Source organism: Numenius arquata, chromosome 23, assembly GCF_964106895.1.
Source record: "Numenius arquata chromosome 23, bNumArq3.hap1.1, whole genome shotgun sequence".
Classification (NCBI taxonomy): Eukaryota; Metazoa; Chordata; class Aves; order Charadriiformes; family Scolopacidae; genus Numenius; species Numenius arquata.
Window position 1 is genome coordinate 7355582 of NC_133598.1, and position 22097 is coordinate 7377678.

Below are 22097 nucleotides of genomic sequence, written 5' to 3' on the forward strand. Positions count from 1 at the left end.
GCCGTCATGCAGGTCCTGCCCGGGCACCTCCCGTCCTGCGCAGCCTCACGGTGGGGCTGGGCTGGGCTCCACACGAAGCCCCTTCCCCACCCTGCGCCGGGTGCCGAGGGTCGGCAGCAGCTGAGCGGCGCTGGGGCAGCCGGGCTCCCTCTGGGCTATTTTTTCCCCTCAGCTGCTGTGGCAGGAGCTTGGGGCTGGGTCAGGGGGGCTGCAAGGAGCCTCTGCAAGTGTCTGGGCTGGGGGGCTGCAGAGCGACAAGGCCGATGTGTGAGGTGGCGGCTCAGCCCCCCTCGCTGGGATGGGGGTAGCTGCTGTCCTGCCCTGTCCCAGCCCTGGGGACGTCCCCAGAGGGGTCCCCGCAGAGCCCCCCAGCTGGGACCATCCCTGCTGTGGTGCAAGGAGGGTACAGGCATGGCCAGGCTGAGGCTCCCGCAGCCCGTTCCATCCCATCCCCGTGTTCAGGCGACCCCCAGAGGCAGCATCTGCCCGAGGCATCGTTCAGAAACGGGTCTCTCCCTGCACCCGAGGCCACCAGGGATGGACTCCGGCCCCTGGCTCCCAGCCGGAATTGGCTCTCCAGCCCCGAGCCCAGCTCCATCATCTTTGCTCTGTGGTGACGCCCAGCTCCTACGCTGTCCCCCTGCCACAGACCTCGCCACGACTGACCACACCATGGGCTTCATGACCCAAAAGGCCGAGCCCCCCTTTCCCTTTTCCCGGCAGAAATATCCTCAGCAGCGTCAGCCTCTTCCCGCAGAGCGGGAAAACCCTCCCTGCTCCTACACAGACTTCCTGGTTCATCCAGGACCACAAAGCGCAGCCAGACCCTGGCCACCACCGAGCCCCCTCCCCAGCCGGTCACTGCTGCGGCCAAACCGACCCCTGGACCCCCAGGACCCTGTCCCTGTCACAGGCCCCCAGCTGCTAACACCGAGGGAGGGGGAAATCCCACCCAGGCAAGGGGCGAAGGCTTCGGCAGCAAAACGTGGAAATGTGTTAGGGGTGTCAGAGCCCATGAGTGGGAGTGGGGCCGCGGGGGGAGCCAAGAGCCAGGAGAAGGGGCGAGACAAGGCAAATTCTCTGTGGGGCTCCGGCAGCTGCTGCCTGTGACACCCCAGGGGGACCAGCGGGGTCCGGCACAGCCCAGGGACTTGGGGTGCCAGGAGGTGCCGGGGCTCGGTGCCCCGAGGGAAAGCGGGACACCGGGGGGAGCTCAGTGCACCCCATGACAACTGGGACCCGGTGCGTTCCGGGGGGGGGGGGGGGCGCGGGACGCCAGGAGAGCAGGGAGCTGGGAGCCCCCAGGGGATGTCAGGGGGCGATAGGTCTCGGTACACCGGGGGGGTCCCGCGGGGCGGCGGGTCTCGGTGCACCGGGGGTCCCGGATCTCGGTACAACGGAGGGTGCCGGTGCCCCGCGGGGTCCCGGATCTCGGTACACGGGGGTGCCGGGGCGCACTCACCGCTGGGCGCTGCTCCCGGCGCGGAGGCGGCGGCGGGGCCCTCGTACATCGCTCCCGCGGCCCCGCCGATAACAAAAGCCGCTCCCCGGGCAGGTGCGGAGCGCGGCCGGGCATGCCGGGACCTGTAGTCCGCCCCGCCGCTTCCCGGGGCTCCCCCCGGCCCTCCCTCCCCCGGGGGTTGCAGCTCCTTGGGGGACCCCCTGGTACCGGTGTCCTCTGGCTCCGTTTTCCCCCCAAAATCCCGGCGGTGCCCCCCAGCAGCCCTCTTGTGGCAGGACCGGGGGTCTTGGTGTGTGCGGTCCTGCTCTGAGGAGGGGTGGGCGAGGGGCATATCCCTCCCCATGGCCCCAGGAGGTGCCTTGAGCACGGCCGCGGGACCCAGCACCTCCCGGGGAAGACGCTCTAGGGCTGGAGCCCCACGTCCCCTCAGGCGTGGATGCTTGGGGGGCAGCATAGTGCTGGCAGCTCTGCTGGGGTCCCTGGGGACAGGAGTGGGGGGGAGAGGGTGCAGGCTGTGAACTGGACCTTCTCCAAGTCACCCTGGGGACCCACCTGGAGCCTGCACCCGTGGAGATGCAGATGTGGGTGCACGGATGCTGTCCCACACTGCACGGTGTGCCTGAATTGCCTGGGCCCCCACCGCACAGGGGGCTTATTCCCATTGTCTGTCACTGATCTGTCTCTTGTTCTGCAGCAGGGAGGGGGGTGCCTGGCCCCCCAGCCTTGTCCTGTGAGCCACGGGGCCGCCCCGGCCCCACTGCCCTCCGGAAGCACGCTGGGTCCTGCCGGGGCTGCCCGGAAAGCAGCTGTTGTTTTGTTCGTCCCCGGGTGCTGGCACGGGCTGCGGCAGGAAGCATGGCCGCATCCCTGCCGCAGCGGGGCTTGGCCGTGGCCGCGGGGCCGAGCTCAGCGCAGGATGTTCCCCCCGAGCACTGGAGCTGGCCCCGCTTCCCAGCCCCACTCCTGCTGCCTTTGTCCCCGGCTCGCTCCCACCCCAGCACAGGGTGCTAGCGGGACCAACCATGGCACGACACAACAGCCCCAGGGCCTGCGTGTGGTGGGCAACCACTTCCCCGTCCCCCCGGCTGGGCACAGCAGAGGAGCCGAGCAACCGCGTGAGGATGGAGGGGTTGATGCTGACAGGGGGCAGGAACAACTCCGATTTTGTTCCCGGCTCCCTTTGATCGTGTCCCCCCATGTCCCTGTGCTGGCAGCAGCCGTGTTGGGCTGATTAGTGTCTTGCCAGTGGCTGCACAGAACGAGCTGTGTCACAGCAGGCAGAGCTCAGAGCCAGGGGGGTCAGGGACGATGCCCTGGCTCTCCAGCTGCCTCCCCGTGTCACGGTGCTGGGTGACACCGATGCAGCATTCACAACACCCTGAGCCACTGGCACAGTGACACATGGCTGCACGACCCAACTCCCCTCTCCAGGTCCCCCACCCTTGCCTAGGGAGCCTCCACAGCCCCAGCTGCCCCCCACAGGATGGATGCACGAAGCAGAAGTACAAACCGGCCAGGGACAGGAAGGTGGGTGTCCTGGGGCCATCCGTGTTTCACCTTTTCACCCCCCAACACGTACACCCCAGCAGCAGACCCCACAGCCCTGCCCCTGCCCACAGCCCCGTGTGGAGCTGCTGCTGGCCGCCTCCTGCCTCTGGGCTGAGCTTGCGCCCGGGGAAAGCCTGGGGCAGCCAGCAGCGTCTGTCCCTGGCCCCATCCCCGTGCCGAGGAGGCCACCGAGCAGATGGGCAGCCCTGAACTTGGTGGGTAACTTTGGGAAGAGACAGTTTCCACCTCCTGGCACGATCCCTGCCCGGCGCCGCTTCCCCATCGCCCTCCCCGGGTGCAGCTGCCGGAGCCAGCGTTTCAGCTGAGAATATTTCCTCCTGCCATCTGCTCCCGCCATGAAGCCAGGCTGCGGAAGGAGGCAACCAGGTCTGACTCAGTAAATCACTTTTTTAACCTGGCCTCTTGCGGCTCCATCCAGGCTTCGCTCCATCAATCAGCGGGGCTCGCTCCCGACGGGCGCGTTTATCCTCCAGAGCTCGTTAAAGCCAGCTCTGCGCAGCAGCAGAGCGGAGATGCTGGTGATGCTGCCTAACGAACAAACATCTTAATTACTGGGAGTTTTTACCTCCTGACAGAGCAGACAGACACCCGGATGGGGCTGGCATGCCAAGGACCCGGCCCAGCGATGGGTGAGGGAAGGGCTGGCAGCGAGTCCGGGTGCATGGCTGATGGCCCATGCCCTGCGGGGCTGTGAGCGGGTGGCCTGTGTCCTGTCAAGCATCATCCCCCAGACACAGGGAGGGTCCCAGCCCGCTTGTCCCCCCCAGCCACCACCCGAGCCCTGGGCCAGGCATGGTGGGTGCAGAGCATGGGAAGGAGCTCACCCAAGGCCATCCAGCCCCACGGGACCAGCCCGAGGGGGGCAATGGCCACCTTCACCCCAGCTGCCCCATGGGGACCCACTGACCTTCCCCAGGTGACAGAAGAACAGGCTCAGGGCAACGCGGGGCTGGGGGGGTTATTTTATTCTTTGCTTTGGTCTATACAAAAACAACTTACAGAAATAATAAAATCTTCCATTCCTGAACCACGCTCCAGTAACTATCCATCCCTTTCCGGTGGAAGTGTTAAACCACCATCAGATCTAGAGCCTCTTTAAAAAATGTGTTAGATAAGGGAGGAGGGGACGGAAACACACCACTCACCAAAAAAAGAAGGGAAATGGGTTAAAATGTGCAACAGAGATCGGTACAAGGACACGGTTCCTAATGCTGGAGTCACTCCTCTATAGGTACTGGTAGGATAGGCGGGTACACAGAGTCAGCTCCCCAACGGCTGATTGGAAAGAGTTAAACCGCAGACATCCCGATGGCTAAAACGAAGGTCCTGGGACACGGCACCCTTCGGTTTCAGCAAACTCTGGATTGGCCTGATTAAGTCAGAGTTGGCAGAAAGTAAAGGGTTTTCCCATGTTAGATTCCTCTCCTAGAACACTAACACGCAGAACAAATAGTGGGGAGGTTAGAAAGCACAAACTTAAAGACGGCAAAAGCCGTTGGCACCATATTAAAAATAAAAAAGAAATATATATTCATAGAAAAGACTATTTTGCCAATGAAAAGTTGCTAACGGTGCAGGATTTGTGTATTTTAAAGCTTCAGAAACAGTATCTTGGATGCTGGATGCGGCAGTAGGTGCTCGAAGCAGTCCCAGGAGGAAGGACCTTCTCCACAGACCCACAGCGAAGAAAAAAAATCGAAAAATAAAACCTCTCGTGGGAATGGAAAAGTTTGTCTTCTCAGGCACTTCTGTCTCCCAAGTCCTTCTTGCGAATGCTCAGCTCTGGGGCCACCCTCTTCTGTACGGAGAAAACACCTGCGTGTGTAGGAGAGAGCTCCCGTTACTCACCGAGGGGGGTTTGGAGGAGACCAGAGCCCAGGGTCACACCGAGCCCAAGGAGCAAGACGGATGCCGACCCACGGCAGTGCTGGGGACACTGCACACCGAGTGCCAGCAGCCAGCCCTGCCCCCCCGGCCACCCGCCCCCCTCCAGGGCCGAGCGTGCCCTCCATAAGAGTACCTGGTGCGGGGGCTGCGGGGCAGGTTAGGCGAGCATGTGGTCAGCGAAGGGCGCTCGGACGCCGTCGCTGTAGGCGTCCATGGGGTAGTCCCCGTCCATGTCCATGTGCATGTCGATGGGGTCCAGCGGGATGTCACCCGAGTACATGGGGCGGTAGCCGGGGTCCAGCTCTGCAGGGAAGGGACATGGCAACCTCAGCTCCCCACCGACAAGAGACTTCTCCAGCCCTCAGCCACCCTCCCGGTCCCCCCGCCCAGGGCAGTGTGTGGCACATGGTGCTGCAAAGGACACAAGGGCCACCCGCCACCCACCTGCCCCCAGGCTCTGGGCCAGCCCCAGCACAGGGGAGCGGCTGGACATGCTCCCTGGGGAGCCAAGCATCCCACTGAGCATCCCCAGGCAGGCACTTTGCTGGCAGCCACCCAAGAAAGCCTTTAAAACCAGCCTGGTTTGGTGAGAAGAGGCAACTCCCCCACCAGAGCACAGCCCATGGGGGGACCCCACAGGAAGAGCCGGCGCCGCACTCACCGTCTGAGTAGGGCTCGTTGATGGGGATCATGCTCTGAGCCTAGGAAAGAAGGTGACACCATTGAAGAGGGGACCCGTGCTCACAAGTGCATGATGCTCAGGGGGTTCGTGGTGCCCAGCCCCATCCCGGGCAGCGGGTACCATGACCCAGGGCTGCAGGAGAGCTGAGGCCACAGTCCCTCCACCCCCACCTTCCCCATTTGCCGGTCACTCCCATCCGAGGTTCACTCAGAGGCGGTAGTGGCAGCTTTTGGAGGCAGAAGGGGGACACACCAAGAGGACCCAGTTTCCCTGGGGAAAGGGGCTCGTCCTCACGCCCAGCAGGACACTCACCGCTTCCCAGGCTGCCGGGTCGTGCTTGAAGAGGGAGTTGGTGAGCTCCACAGAGACACGCTTCCTGTAGTCAGGGTTCTTGTCCTCCGAGATTCGGAAGAGCACGGCGGCCGCATAGGTGGCTGCAGGGGAAGGGAACAGCCTCAGCTCCCGGCACCACGCAGCACCGAAGCACCAGAAGCCCCGGCTGGGGCGATGGCAGGCAGCGGAGAGCCCCCGGCACAGGGCCTGGCACGGCAGCACTCACCCGTCCCCTCGTTCCTGGAGTGCAGCAGCTCCATCAGCGGAGCCGAGGCCCCCTCGGCATCGATGGCATCTGCCGCCTCCTTGTCCTGGGCCAGCTCACACAGGACACCAGCCGCGACGCGCTGGATGTTCTCCACCGGCGAGTAGAGGAGCTGTCGGGAGAGATTAGCAGCAACGTGAAGCAGCCAGCGAGGAGCTGTTGTGCTCCTGATGCGTATGACACGCACGGGTGCCACCAGCCAAGCGCTGTGGCTCCCTGTCCCTGGCACTGCGGGGCTGTGCCAGCCGGGAGGTGGCAGAGCAGAGCCCCCGTGTCCCCCCCCAGCCCCTGACCTGCACGAAGAGAGGGATGGTGTTGAGGCGGAAGATCTCCATGCGGTTCATGGGGTCTCGGGCCAGGATGTGCAATGCCCCTGTGCACCCCTCCACGATCTCCTCCATCTTCACTCCATCCTGCCAGGGGACAAGTGCTCAGCCAGGGCCCTGGAGCAGCCACCATGTCCCCACGCCAGGGCACAACCACCCTGGGCACGGGCTACCCCCAGGGACAGGTCATCTTTTGGGGTGCCAGGGCAGGGGGACACCCTGGCAGACCCTGCCGCGGGGACTCACCGTGTAGGGCTGCTGTGTGCCGGCTGCTACGTGCCGCTGGGCGTCCTGGTGAGCCTTGACCAGCAGCTGGACCAGGCGGGGGATGACGGCGGCCTCCTGGAGCGGGGCATGGTTGGCCGGGCACAGGGCCAGGTTGCGGATCAGGCCTATGGTAGCCTGGAGGAGAGAAGGCGGGGAAGGAGAGAAGAGGGGGAAGGAGAGATTCGTCTCCACCGTGGATGAGAGCAGCATGTGCTCCCCACGGGCCCCGTCAGCTGGGCCCCCATCCCCCTGATGGCACAGGCTGACTTCAGCTTCCTCCCGCACCGGATCCGTCCCCCTCCCCACGGGGGAGCCCGGGGCCAGTATCGATTCCAGCCCAGCAGCCGGCAGGAGCCCTTTCCTCCATTAGCTGCCATCAAGGACGCAGCCCAGCGGGGCCAGGGCTGCAGTGGCAGCAGCCCCCCATCGCTCTGTGCACAGCCCCAGCTGCAGACCTCCTCCCAGTGTGTCCCACCATGGGCCAGCAGCCAGGGGCTTGCTTGTGCCCAGGCACTGGCTTCCTCCGGCCCCCAACTTCCCCCCAGCCCCTTACCTTGACCAGTGGCCACTGGTTGGGCTGGTTGAGGAGCTTGACAATAGCAGGGATGCCATAGTTGAGCCGCACCGAGTTCTGTGCCATCTCAGCCTCAGGGTGCCGGCTGGTGAGGTGCCGGAGAGCGCAGACGGCCGGCTCGGTGATATCCTCTTTGTCGCCCGCCCGCAGGATGGTGTGGATCAGGGCCTCCACCCCGTTTGACTGCGTCACCAGGGTCTTGTTCTTGCTGTTGTTGCAGGTCAGGTTGGAGAGGGTGCCGGTGGCACAGGTCAGCACGTTCACATCATCAGAGCTCAGCTGGTTCACCAGGATCTTGAGGACACCATCCAGACCCTCCTGCAGGAGCGGGGACAGGAGGTTGGATCAGCACCCCCACAGCTGGATCTGGGCTGCAGCTGTTCCCCCCAGACGGGACAGACAGACACCCCCCCCCCCAAGGACAGCTCCTGCCATCGCAGAGGATCCAGCCCCAGCTGTGCTCTTCCTCCCAGTCCGGGCACCCTCTCCCAAGACCCAGGCTCATGTGGCTGCCCTCGCTGGAGCTCACACCCCTTGCTGCAGACCCCAGCCCCCACATCCCCCCTGGCAGCATTTTTCACCTCCCACGCTGCGCCTTTCCCCATCCCTCTGCAGCCAGAGCTGCTTCTCCACGACGCCGGCACGGCGTGAGCAACAGCCTCTCCTGACACGTGCAGCTTTACTTAGAGTTTAATGTCTCCAGCAGCTTCTCTCTGCTGGGAAGCGCAAACAATGCGCCCACCAGCGCTCCCCGGGGTGACCCCGGCCCCAGCCGTGCCAGCCGGCAGCCAGCAGCGGGGCAGGAAGGAGTTAAAGGCGCCATGGCCACATCCCCCCCCTCAATCCGCAGAGCCTGGGATGGTTACACGCCAGCCCAAATAGTTTCCACGCTGCATCAGGCGCTAATCTGCAGGGAGAGGCGGCCCCAGCAGATGGGGAACGCATCAGGAGGCGGCGAAGGGCTGGGGAGAGCAACCCCGCAGCAGAACTCGGGGTCACCCTCGCGCCGGCGGCCACTCGGCCCCACGGGCACAACCGCCTGGACGGCAGCTCTGACAGCAGCTCCCTCAGTGGGAAGGAGCCGGCTGCCGGGGGCTCCTGGAGGAGAAGCTCAGGGTCCCGCAGACTCACCTGTTTGGTAGCCACATCCGAGAGGTTCCGCAGAGTCCAGAGGCAGTTCTGGACCAGCCTGGGGCTGGAGCTGGTCAGGTGCTTGCCCAAGGCCTGCATGCCGCCTGCCGGGGAAGGAGACACCAGCCCATCTGTCAATGCCCAGGGCTGCCCCAGCAGGAGGAGGAGGGAGAGGCCGTGGGTCTGCCTGGCAAGTGTGGCCTGGGCACCACCCGGCCGATGCCACCGCACACGAGGCAGCCTCGTGGCTTAGTGGAGGCCAAATGTCTTCAGGAAAAACAGGTCCCGGCTGGCCAACTGGGCCAGATCCTGGAAATTCTGCCAGATTCACAGAATGGTATGGGGTTGGAAGGGACCTCTGGAGATCATCTAGTCCAACCCCCCGTTCCTGCCAGGAAAGCACCTCAGCAGCCTTTCAGAGGGAGAAACCGGGCCACACGCAGGTGGTTCCACCCGGCTGCGCGAGGCATCTGCAGCATCATCGCGGCACCACCACCCTCCTCCTGTCTGGCACCAGCTCTGCCATAGCCCCCCAGCCCCTCTTACCAGCCTCAACGATAGCGGGCTTGTTGCTGGGACACACCGACAGCACCTTGAGCACCCGGCTGGTGGTCCAGAGCAGCTTCTCGTAGTTGTAGCTGCGCATGATCTGCACCAGGGCCTGGGGGCCTCCGTTGGCCAAAATAATCAGCTGCGAGACAGAAGGGGCAGGGTCGGGGGGTGCAGCAGCTCTGGGCTCTGGAACCACCGCTCTGGTCGTGCCAGGACACGAGTCAGGCAGAAGGTCCAACCCTGGGCACGCAGCAGTGCTTGGGGTCACCCCGCCGGGGCCATGTGCTGCCACCGCCCCCCAGACACCCCAGCCCTGCACACCGGGGTCCCTCACCCCCCCTCCAGCCAGCGTCAGAGCTGGCCCAGGGACCGAACCCCTACGCGAGGCTGGGACAATTTGTGCGTAGGAGGAGAGGAGCAGCTGAAGAACAAAGATGGAGGCGTTGCCCTGAGCAGCGGGGGCAGAAACCCAGCCCAGCCGATCTACCGGCCAGACTGGGACAGTCAGTGCTTTCGGGGATGCCCCACGAGGTCGGATGCTGCCAGCTGGGCTGGGGGGCACAGAGGCTGAGATGATGGGAGTTGCCAGCCCTGCCTCAGGGGTGGCCATCTGCCAGGAGCACGGCTGGACAACCGGCCCCCTCCCGCCCGCCCTCCAGCCGTGGGGCAGGCCAGGCCCCCTGGGCCTACCTTGCTCTCCTGGTTCCCGTAGGCGAGGAGCTGGAGGCAGTCGGTGGTGATAGCCAGGAACTTGGGGTTGTTCTTGTTCAGCAGGGGAACCATCTTCTGCAGGCCGTCGGCCAGGCGCACAGCCATCTTGGCCCCCTCCTGGTAGAGCAGCAGGTTGTGCAGGGTGGTGATGGCGTAGAAGAGGACCGACTCGACCGGCGAGCTGCAGGCAGGCAGCACAGAGCCACGTCAGGGCTCTCCAGGTTGCCAGCGGAGCCCACAGGGTGGCCCCGAGCCCCAACTCCTACCCAGGGCCCTGCAGCAGGACCCGGTGCGAGGCTACCATGTGGGGTGGCCCTCGGGGAAGGGACACCCCCTCCTTGGGGCAGAGCAGAGACTGAGCCCCATCTCCATGGCCAAGGCAGCATGGGGGACCGCTCCCCTCCTCCTGCCCCCACCCAGGCTCCAAATCCCTGGGGCTTTCACAGGCTGAAAGGCTCAAGGTCTCCCACTCCCGTGTTCTGGTGTGAGCAGAAGGAGGAACCATGTCCGGGGGGATCAGCACGAGCTCTCCCCTCCCCTGCCCCCAGCCCCGGAGGGACCGCTCAGCTCGGGACCCGCCGCCAGCACCCTTGTACCTCAGCATCCTGACGAGGGCTGGGATGCCGCCGGACTTGAAGATGGAGAGCAGTCCCTCGCGGTGGTGGGAGAGGTTGTGGAGGATGCTGGTGGTGCAGCGGGCCGTGTCCAGGTCACTGGTGCTCTGCATGGTGCGCACCACGGCCGCCACGATCTGCGGCGACTGCATCAGGGCCCGGCGCGACGCCTCCTTCTTGGAGAGCTGGTTGACGATCATGGCCGCTTTGCTGACAACCACCTGCGGGGGGAGAGAAGCTGGCGGGTGGGAGGGGGTCCCGCTGCTGCCCATCACAGCAGGGACAGGCTGCGAGGAGACGCGGGTGGGCAGAGGTGGGCTCAGCCCTGTGGCAACCGCGGAGCTTTGCCAAGAGGAAGGAGAGGGACGGTGGCCACCGAGCCCTGCGAGGATGGGAGCCCGGCTGTGCTGCCACAGCTGGGGAATGGTGTCCCACAAGCCCGGGAGCTGAGAGCCCAGAGACAGGTGCAGGCAAACTACGCTTCCTTACCGGGTCCTCATCGTTGAGCAGCTTGGTGAGCTCCGGGATGGCCCGGGTGGCCAGCTCAGCATCGTCCTGGTAGTTGATGAGGTGCACGATGGCAGATTTCAGCATCTGCGAGGGCTCTGCCAGGCGCTGCACGTTGGTCTGCTGCCCCTCCAGCTGGGTGGTGATGAGCAGGGAGCGATCCTCCACTGTCTCGGGGTACATGGCAGCCCGGACACGCTGGGCCCGGGTCATGGCCAGCTGAGCCTCCATGTCGGCTGCAGGGACAGACCGGGAGGCAGCCTTAGGCTCGGGCTCTCTCCGAGGAGCGCTCCCAGCCCTGCTTTCCAATTTCAATTAGCTGAGCAAGAGCTTAGAGCAACAACACCGGCAACGTCAGCAGTGTCGGACGCTCAGCGTGCTCTGCAAGGAGCCGGTGCTTCAAAGTGTAAACAGATATGGCAGCACAGAGATAAGACAACACTCAATTAGGCAGCATGATTAGGCAGTTGTCACACAAGGCCCATTAATTAAAAAATAAGGATATTTGCAGCTTGGGACCAGCTGGCTCTGGGGATTAGGAGGATGTGGAGGCCTTCCCTGTTGAGGATGCCAGGACAAGCGTGACCCGAGGGGCAGGGATGCTGTGGCAGCCACCCGTTGTCCCCACCTCCGGGGCACAGGGACCGTGGAGGGCTTGGGAAACGCCAGGGGAACTGGAGATTAAACCTTCCGGGGCCCATCGCTGAGGCGAGCAGAGCAAACCAGCCCTCTTTTAAGGGATCAAGCCAGGGGATGCATCTCCTTTGGCTCTAGGGGCTGTGTCTCTGCTTCGCCCTCGCGGCAGCGGGAGAATTTGGGCCGGTCGGCAGGGATTCACAGCACACACTGGCAGCTCTGCCAGCCGCGCCGAGACAGGTTTGCCGAGCAGGCAGACAGGAGTGGGACAGACGGCCCATCCGTGGGCCGGGATCAGCTGCTCCTATCCCGAGCCAACCCACCGGTGCGCTTCCATGTGTGTGCACAGCTCAGCACTGCTGCCGCCCCGACGCCGGAGCCTCTCGCGCGGGGGAGGAGTACGGGAGGGAGCATATTTTAGGCAGCAACAGCTCCCGGGGTGCGGAAGGCGGCGTGGAGGAGTGCCCAGAAGGAGCACGGCTCATGGGGGAGGCAGGAACCAAGCAGCTGAGCTCACAGACGTGCCCAGCCCCACAGCCCCTACCTTGCGCTTGGCTCTGGCCCTGGCTCCCTCCCTGGCAGTAACTCGTGGTGGTCGTCTTCTTGATGGTGTACTGCTTCCCATAGACCTCGTCATCGTCCCCGAGGCACTTGCTGCTGACAGAGGGCACCTGGGTGTTGACGCCCGAGTGGATGCCCGAGTCGTAGGTGTAGGTCTGCTGCCACTCTGTCACCTTGATGGGCTGCTCCATCATGTTCATCACCTCCATGGCTGCTCTGCAGGGCAAGGAGGGGAGAAGTTATGCCTCTGGCAGAGCCCCGATGGCCACGGCCCGCTCCTGCCCCGAGGAGCGGGACAGACCCCGGCGCAGCCGCTGGACCCTGTGCAGCCCAGGAGTGGAGCGAGCAGATCCTTATCTGCCCTCCTCCCCCTCGCCAGATGAAAGGCGGCTCCGGGGTGAGGAACCAACAGCTCAGCACTTTGCTGCTCCTGTTCAGACACGAACCCCGGCTGCAGCCAGCGCAGACCGCACTCGGCCGGCTGAGCCGTCAGCCAGCACCCACCGTGTCTTACTGCCAAAGGTGGGAGCAGGCTCTGCCTGGCATGGGGGGGACCCCACAGCCAGCCCCCCACCCAATCCAGGCTCCCTCAGCTGCCCACGGGCTTTTTACAGACCAGCTTCCAGAGGCAGGAGCTGGCAGAGAGCTGGGGAGAGCAGCAAGGCTGGAGCTCCAGGAATAAAACAAACCTTTTTAGAAGCCCTCTAGGACACTCCTAAAGCACCTAAAAATAACCAGGCGAAGCCACCGGCTCGGCTCAGCTCTCCCGCGGGTGCTCAGCACCACAAGTGCCCATGGCGCTCCCAATGCTGTGCCGAGCACCGCGCCGGGACAGGGTGGCCCAGCACATCCCAAAACTCAGGACAAACCAGCCGAGGTTGCTTGCGAGCAGGGCTGGGTTCCTCTTGTCTTTAATTTGGGGATGCGGGAGGAGGGAGGATAGCTCAGGGATTAACCCCTGAGCTCATCGGGGCAGGCGGATGCTGCAGGGCTGTGAGTCACCAGCCCCACGTCCAGGCTCCCGGCACCGCCAGGAGGGGAAGGATGGAAGCAGGTAGGGAGGGATGGAAGCAGCATCCAGCCATCCCTACCCCTGCCCCACCGCCCAGGCCCCCCACCTCCCCCGGGATCTCTGTCCCTTCCTCCAGCCGTGCAGGCTGGGGATGAGTCAGAGTTTCAGAGGCGATAAGAGGCGACAGGAGCAGCTGCCACCCGGCCTCGCTGGGTGCAGCAGCAACCGCGCTGCCAAACAGGGGGGTAATTACCACCTCCGCCGGCACTGATTCATGCAGAAAGCTGGACCGGGGCGGCCGCACGCCCCTGGCTCCGCTCCAGCGGCCGGCACAACTCGGGGCTGGCAGGGACCAGCCCATCCAGTGCAGCACCCTCCTCGAGGGGAGCGAGGGACGAGCCCCCCGCCAGCCCCCCGCCGTGCCGGTGGCTGAGTCAGGGCGTCGGGTGGTGGCCGAGGACGCGGCTTGCGCAGGGCAGCCTGGCAGGGCACAGCGCGCATGGGCTTGGCGCGGCTCGCCCCAGCGCTGCCGGCTGTTCCCAAGAAGCAGCCGAGCCCTCACGAGCAGCACACGGAAAAATCCCAGCCCGGGCACAAACACTCTCGTTCCTGGGGAGCAGCAGCCGGGTGGGAGGCAGGAGCCCCGCTCTTGTCCCCCCCGCCGGATGCATCCTGCATCTCACCGCGTCCATCCCCCTGCCCAGCCACCTTCCCGGAGCCACTGCAAGGCGCTGCTCCCGTCAATCCAATATTTTTTTGAGCTGTCAAGCAGCAATCCGCAGACGGAGTACCGCTCCGGCTTTAATGGGTTGTGCATAATGCATGTTTATGAGGCAGGAAGAGAGGGACCCACTAATGGAGGCCAGCGGGGGCAGATCGTTCCCACGGCAGGGCTGGGCGGGAGCTGGGGGTGCCGTTTGGTGGGGCAGGGCGGTGGGTGACGCACGGCACCGCTCCCCACCCCACGCCAGAGCGGGGATCGGCCGGGAGAGCCCCTGTGCCGCACACCCCGCTGCGTACTCATGAGCTGTAGCATCAGTGTTTTGACAAAGCATGTCCTCCCAGCTGGGTCACCCTGGCCAGGGTGGCAGAGCTTCCAAACCGGGTCAGGAAGCCCAGGAAAAGCAAGGCCAAATCATTCCCAGGAACCATGGTGGGCAGGAGCCATCATCGTCCCAGGCAGGAGCTGGCAGAGCCCCGGCAGCAGGGCTGCAGCCAGAGAGACAGCCGGCACCCGGACAGGGATGGACAAGGGGAAAGCAGAGCCAAGGGCAGGAAAGCACCACAGAGGGGGTGTAATGACCTGAGACACCCCCCCCAGCCAGGGCAGGGACCCCCAGGCAGGAGGTGCTGGTGCTGCCCGTGCCGTCGGTGGAAGGGGAAGGGCCGCTCTACAATTTACAGGCGTTTGATGGGCACTTAATTTTTCAAACCTCCATGAGCTCAGCGCAGACACCAGCTTCTTACAGAGCCCTGCATTATGCATGAGCCACCCCCCTGTCCCCGCCTCTGTCTGCACCGCCGGCACCCCAGGGACATCAAAAGCCCCTCGGAGCCCAGACACAGGCTCAGGTGATGCGCCCCAGAGACGCTGCCGGCGGGTCCGGGCTCACGAGTGCTGTGTTGAACCGACTGAGCGCAGCCCCCTGCAGCAGGGGGGAGCGGGAACACGGGGGGTTACACGTCTCAGGGGACTCTCCCTCCCCACGAGCCTCCACAGAAGGGCCCAGGGGCACCTCATTACACACAGCACCCATCCTTCCCCTGGAACATCACCCCACCAGCAGCCCCGAGGGGGGGGGCTGGCTCCCCACCACAGGCAGCCAGCGAGGCCACCAGCACCCGAGGTGACAGGGCCAGCGGAGCACACGTCAGACGCTCCAGCAGCGAGCGGTGACATTTTCTGAACCCTGTGTCAAGTGTCCTCTGCTCATCATCCAGCGAGGGCCAGACGCCTGACAGGAGCTGCTCCCCCGTCCCCCACAGCTGGGCTCTGTCCTCAGATGTCCTCCCTCCTCCCAGGGGACACTGGGTCCACTGGTGTTGCTTTTGGTGGCGAGTGGCTGCAGTGGGGCAGGACCCCCACCAGCGGCCCAGGGGAGAGCAACCCTTTGTGCAGAAGGGAGAAGCGGGAGGTATTTGGGGCACACGTGAAATACCTGCCCCAAGGGTCAGCCATGAGCACGGGGGATGCTCGGGGGGGCTCCAGCCCCTCCATGGCCAGACCTGTGGGTAGGACAATCGCTGCTGAGCCTGGTCCTTATCCCCCTCCCCCAGGACTCTTATTAACTGGAGTGGGAAGCGAAGCACAGCGAGGGCAGAGCCAGGAGAAGGTTAATCCCTCTCCCACCACTTCCCGCAGGCAGGAATGCTGGGGAGGGCAGAGGAAGCTCCCGCGGCTGCGAGGCACCGGCCAGCGGCTCATCCGCCCCCAGAGCCATTTGATCAGTGTCCAGGCGGCATCAGCCCCCCCCGAGACACCGTCTGCGGAGGAAGTCTCTGGCAAACACACAGCCCCGGGCCTGACCAGCCCTTCCCTCCGGCTGCCCAGAGAAGCCTTCGGCCTCACACCGACAGGACCTGGCCGGCAGAGCCCAGTGCTCCCAGTAACGTATGGCTGAGCTGCTCAGAACAGCGGCAGGGAAGCCAGGAATGCTGCCTCATGCAAAAACAGTCATCGCTCAGGGACCTCCTGGGGGCAGTGGTCCCTGGGGTGAGCAGGCAAGACCCCCCAGAAGTGGGGGGTGAGCAGGCAGGGGGCATGGAGTCCCCACCGGGGGCTGCACAGGAGCAGGCAGCAGGACTGGGGGGCTGGCGGATGCGAGGGGCAGCCTGAGCAGCGTGGGATGGCACCAAGGGGCTGCCGTAGCCCTCCACAGACCCCCATCCTCACACACATCCTTCCCAGCACCAGTGGGGAACGGAGCTGGAGGTGCCCCTGCTCCCGAGCCGCACCGTGCGAGGGGGTGAGCTCAGCTGCGGGAAGCGTGCGAGCGACTGCAATTACAGTCACTTTGGCTTTGAAGGAGAGGAAAGAGGCGGTTAAAGGCAATTCAACAAATACAATGCAAGAAAAGACTCTATTTTAGAAGCACTTAGGCCACACGCAAGCCATCTCGGGTCCTCCCCACCTGGCTGGAGTGGCCAGGGGACCAGTGGCCGCTCGCTCAGAGAGGCCGGGGGGAGCAGCATCGATGGCCACAGCTCCAGAGCCCTCCCGGGGGCAAGGGCACCCAGGGCTGGGTGCACCAGGAGAGCGGCACCCCGAGGTCCCCCACACCTGCAAGCCCAGAGGCAGGCAGAGGGGACGAGGTCGCACTGAGAGCTAACGAAGCTGAGGCAGCGGCTAACGAAGCTCCCGCAGACGCTGCGGCAGCCCCAGCGCTGCACAAAAGCTTCAGTGGTTTTGAAGAGGATCCCTCGCAGGAACACACAGCAGGAGGAGGCAGAGAAAGGAGCTTTTCAAGACCTCACCAGCATCAATGGGAAGCGTTAGAGTCAGATCCCGGCTACCAGGAGCCCTTTCAATGGGGCTTTACAGTGAAGATAAGTGGTAGAATTCAAACGGGAGCGAGAGCAGCTTGAAGTTTAATGAGGAGACACCAGCGACCGGCTTCTCATTAGAAAGCGGGCTGTAACGGCACGATGCCGCCCTGGTCCTGCACACAAAGGAGCCGATGGCCTTTGTTTGTCAGCGTTCACATGTCCGGAGCGCTCCCAGCCACCCCACCAGCTCTGACAACTTCAGGTCACTTGGGGAGGGCAGCGAGGGGTGCAAGAGCCACTCTTCAGACCTGGGCTCCCTCACTGGAGGGGGCTCTAAAGCCCTATTTATTTTTCAGCTGCTCCCGAAGATGTTAAGTTTGAGCTGCCGAAGCCCCATGCAAAGCCCCCACTCCTGCTATTCAGGGGGTGCTGCACCCCCCGCAGTGTGGTGAGACCAGGCTCCCAGCAGAGCCGGCTCCGGCAGCGCGGCATCTCCACCACGACCCGCTCAGCTGATGCTCTCCATCAAAGCAGAGCACGTTTCCCGAGCCCCAGGAAGCGCCTGCCTCCACCTGAATTAACAGCTCCTGACAGCTCCAGCACACGCCAAGTCCAGGCTGTAATATTTTGGCACTTCGCATCACAAAATGACAAGGTATTATCCATCAAGTGCTCTCCCGTTGCGAGAGCACGTGTGATGCCAGGCATGACACCCACCTCCCGCAGCACACTGTGGGGTAGTCCAACCCCAGGAGCCACCAGGCACCCGGGGCTTGAGCAAGAGCTGTGCCAAAGCATGGTCTGGGGATCCCCGGCTTCCCCGCCGCCCACGCCGTGCCTTGCCACGGCCCTGGGTCACTCAGCATTATCTCCCTGCCCCACGTTCACGGCAGGAACGCTGGCACGGACCCAGCAGCCTTGGCTTGGGGTCAGGTCCCGCTCTGACAGCTCCTGTGCCATGCCTTGGCCAGCTCTGCCCACCTGGGGCGAGCCCCACAGCAGGACCCCAGGGATGTTCACACACCAAAGTCCCATCATGGGGTCTCTGGCAGCACATCTCCCCTCCCCACATCCCCACTCCCTGGCACAGAAACCACCATCCACGGAGACACAAGGCCCAGGAGGACCCACACGGGCACATCCCCTCCTCAGTTAAAGTTTGTTGATCTCATTAGAGACGCTGCTGGGAAAGATGGGAACTCGCCACTTGTCCACAGAAAGGAGGACTGGTATGGTGCAATTAATCACAATAACTCCATCTGGATAAGGAAAAAAAAAAAAATCATTATTTTGTTTTAAAGAGCACAAAGAACGAGTTGTCCTTTAAGAACATAATTGCAGGATTTAAATTTAGGCTTTGAGGCTCACAGGCTGCTCCCAGCTCCGCTCCTGGTGTCCAGAAACATGGGAGTTTGCCACCCGGCCCTGATGCAGCGGGGAGGGACGCAGAGCTGCTGAGTCCCGGCTTAATTTCTCCATCCAATTGCATTACATCTGTAAAGTTCAGACGCTTCACAAGAAATTATCACCAACACCCGTCAGCACCCGGCCTGTCGGAGCAAGTTAATGATTTGTCACCAGGGCTCTGCCCGCGCGTCACAGCGATTACGGCAGGGCTCCTTGCAGCAGCCAAAGGTCTCTCCCCCACCAGCGAAGCACACGCGCTTCATCCACCATCCACCCCAAAAAGCCACGCGGGGCCACAGCACATCCCACACCACGGGGTCTGCGCCTCCCTCCAGCCCTGGAGCGGGTCCCCCCGGGAGGGCACGGCTGCTCACTCGCCTTCACCCCCTCCTGCGGGTCCAGTCACCCAGGCGTGGGAAACTGGGAAAACACCGCGCGTTCCACCTCCGCCCAGCTCAGGGTCTCGGAAGGAGCCCGAGGACTCGCTCGGTGCAAAGGAGCGACCGAGGCATGTTGAAATGGCTCCGTGCCTGTCAGCAGCCCCCACAAAACCCATCAGGGCTGGCATATTTAGAAGGGTATTTCAAACATCTGCCTAATTAGAAACGTCTCCATCTCCTGCCGCAGCCCTTGACGAGCCGTGCAGCATTCCCACGCCAGAGGTGGGAAGCAGAGAGGATGAGGAGCTCTGCCCATCGAGGCACCTGCACGGCCCCAAAGCCGACCTAGTTTAAGCACAGATGTGGTTTTTAGCTGCTTTGGTCAAGTTTTCAGACTTCTTTGGAGCAGGAGTACCTGTCCCTTCATTGTCCCCCACCAAGCCATGCCCATGGGGAAGGAGGGTAAAGCCAACCTTCCCAAAGCAGGGAACACTGCAGCCCTGGCATCCTCCCGAGCTGCCGTCCCAGCCGCTTCCACCCACGCAGACCAACCTGGGACACCCCTCAGTCTCACAGGACAGAGCCACCACCCAAGCCCTGCCTCTGGGTGACAATGGGTGCCCCACACACCCTGTGGTGAGGCCTGTCCAGGTGGGAGAGCACCACCTGAAATCTGGGTAAAAGCTGAAGTCCAAGGTAGACTCGCAGTTTTAATAGAAATTAAATTTCTTTTTAACTTGTGTTAATTAGAAGCCAGTCTAATTTAAACCTTCAAGACAAGCACAAGCCTCAGTACAGATGCTGCAATTAAAAGTCTTGCAGGTTCTCTGCAAAGAGCCTCCGCTCCCCCAGTTTGCAAAGGGGGGGCAAGGGCAGCTCCGCTCCCGAAGGCTCCGCCATCTGCCAGCGGCAGCAGCGCCGTCTTCCACCCCGGAGATCTGGAAGTGCGATAAAAAGCCAAATCCCGTCGAGTGCTCCCACACCAAGCCACAGCCTTGAAGGGGAGCCATCGTCACAGGAGCAGCCTCCGCTGAAGGAGCCGTTGCAGCTGCACCACAGCCGCCTGCCCCAGCTGCAAGAGCTGATTAAGGATTTCAGGTGGGGGAAACAAAGGGGAGAGTTAATGGGATTAGGACAGCACTGAGCTTTACCCTGACACACAGCCCTGGGACCAGAGGGGAAATCATCCCAGGTCCCCGGCTGCAGCCAAGCCACCAGCCGCCCGCACTGCGAGGTGGCCGAGGCTCCGGGCACGGGGCAGGGATCCCTCGCACGCCCAGCCCCATAGACCCCCTCATCCGCCCCGCTCGGCCCCACCGGGGATGCACACGCTTCCTGGAGCCGGCGAGGACACGCCACAACGCCCAGACAATAGGCCATAAATGCCATTGTCTAGAAGGGAGGGCCCTGCCCTGGCCACCCCACCTTCCCCCAGCGCCCCGCAAGCCCCCCGAGCAGTGGGGACCCACGTCTCCCCCAGCACCCGCACAGGAGCCAACCCTGGAGGGGAAAACACCCCTCAGCCACCAATGCCAGGAGCTCTGCGTGTTCCCGTCCTGACAGCCAACTTGTTCAGGCCAAATTAGCAGTAAAATGGGTTTTTAATGACACTTTATGGAAATCCTCCAAAGCGATGAACGATTACAGGCTTCAGACGGGCAAAGAGTGTTTCACGGGGCAGCCCGCACCCTGCCAGCAGACTGCCATAAAACACAGAAACAGACTGTAAAACCTCCCCAGTCCCGTTACCGGGCAGCACGGCTGGGCCAGACGCCCACTCCCCCCCGAGAGCAGACCCCACGGGCACCGCACCCGCCCTGGATGTGGATGCCAGCCCTGAGCGAACGCCCCCGGCAGCCCCAGCACCGCTCCAGCCCCAGCCCCGCGGCAGTTGGCAGGGAGACGCTGCGCCCCCAGCTCCCCAGCAGCCCCACGGCAGACGGACTCGGCAGCGCCGGGTGTCGGGGCTGGCAAGTGGCACCAGCGCCAAAACCAGGGTGACGTGGACTGGAGCAGGAGGCGCAGACACTGCGGGGGCCACATCCAGCTGGGTCACGGGGCATCCCCAGCCCCCACCACCCTTCTGGCACAGGGAAGGCAACAGGGAATAATCGCCCAGACATGGGGCTCGCCCAGGCACCCCGACAGCATCGTGGGAAAGCTGAGGTGCGGGGATCCCACTGCCCGGCAATAGCGGGTGCAGGGACACTGCTGCCGTCACACCCCTGTGGACACGGCAGTGGCACGGGTCACCCAGGGCTGTCCCCAGCAGGTGGCCGTGCCCTCCCGGCCAGTGTTCACGCTCCTCTCACAGCACAAACATCTCCCCAAGTTGCTCATACGACAGCCTACGTTTTCCTTCTCCGGGCAACTCCCAGCAACGTTTCAGCATTATCCTTTCATCTCTGCCGCAAACCTGATTAATTAAGCTAATCACTCAGCTAACGCAATTAGAGTGCTCTCTCCTCTCCAAACACCAGACGACAGCCGAGTTTCGCTCCCCTCCATGTTTCCCCGTGCGGATCTCTGCTGTCACCCCCCCCCCCCGCCGAGCAGAGCGGTGCCCACCGCTCCTCCAGCCCACGGTGGGGGTGTCAGGGGATGCCAGCCCCCCCCCCAGTCCCTTCCCGGACTCTCTAGTCCCAGCAGCCCAGGAAAGCACCCGGCAAACCCGGCTGGAGCCGAAGGGCAGCGCCGAGGGGCCTCGACGGCGGCGTGAGGCCACCAGGTGTGACTCAGGGCTCGCCGGCCGTGGCACCCAGCAGCCAGGGGTTACGTCAGAGCCCCAGGGCCACCTGGGCGAGCAGCGTGCCAAGGCCTCGCCCGCAGCCCCGCCGCCGCCTCGCCCGCCGAGCCGCCACCCCGAGCGCGCCCGGGCGGTGCCGGGGACGCCGCCGCCTCGAACCGGCCGCGGGGTCGCAACTTCCAAACTCGCTCCTGCGGCAGCGGGCGGGGAGCGGGGGCAGGGACAGCCCGGCCGCCCGCGGGGAGCGGCCCCGGGGACCCGCCCGACCGGATCCGCGCAGGCTGGGCTGGGCTCGGCCGCCGCGGGACGAGCCGGGGCTCCCGGGCAGCACAGGGCTCTGCGGCCCGCGGGGAGCCCCGGGGCGGCGGCACCGAGCCGGGACGCCCAGTACCGCCCGGCCCGGACACCCCGGTTCCTCCCAGCCCCGAGCGCGGCTGCTCCCCAACCCCGCACGGCGGAACCCGCCCGGCCCCGGCGCCCCCCAGCCCGGGGACGCCCGGCCCCGCTCCAGCCGCCCTCGTCCCCCCACACCCCGGTCCCGGCCCCGCTGACCTGCCGGCGGCTCCCGGGCGCGGGCTCTGCCGCCCGCCCCGCTCCTGCCCGAACAAAAGGCGAGCAGCGCCCCGTGCGCCGCCACGCCCCCGCCACGCCCTGACACGCCCCCTCCGCCGAGCCGCCGCATCGCTATTGGACAGCCGGCACGCCCGTCAACCCCGCGGCGCGCCGGGCACCGCCCCCGCCGGACGTGTTTATCCGCTCTCCATTGGCGGGGGCGCGGCCGCCCCGCCCCCCGCCGGCCGGCGATTGGACAGCGGAGCGGGGAGGGCGGGGCGGGGCGGAGGGCGGGGAAGGGCGCGGCCGGGAGGGAGGGGACCACCTGTGTGACGTCACTGGGCGGGGAGAGGCGGGGCCCGGGGCGGGGCCAGGACGTACCTGGGCAGGGCGGGGGCAGCCCCGGGGTCCCTGGGGTGCGGGGACCCCCGAGGGCT

At 64.5% G+C, this 22097-nt stretch overlaps 1 protein-coding gene across 1 annotated transcript; it reads right to left on the reverse strand.

The window, feature by feature from the left end:
* Positions 1-3978: 3978 nt before the first annotated feature.
* Positions 3979-21744, reverse strand: JUP (junction plakoglobin). Its single transcript, XM_074162661.1, has 15 exons — positions 21661-21744; positions 12061-12293; positions 10863-11116; positions 10356-10594; positions 9739-9940; positions 9043-9187; positions 8497-8600; positions 7345-7683; positions 6771-6926; positions 6492-6611; positions 6160-6310; positions 5913-6034; positions 5580-5619; positions 5052-5221; positions 3979-4846 (listed from the first exon to the last, which is right to left on the reverse strand). The coding sequence occupies exons 2-14, from the start codon at positions 12284-12286 to the stop codon at positions 5076-5078; spliced, it is 2244 nt and encodes a 747-aa protein (XP_074018762.1). The 5' UTR covers positions 12287-12293; positions 21661-21744; the 3' UTR covers positions 3979-4846; positions 5052-5075.
* Positions 21745-22097: the final 353 nt, after the last annotated feature.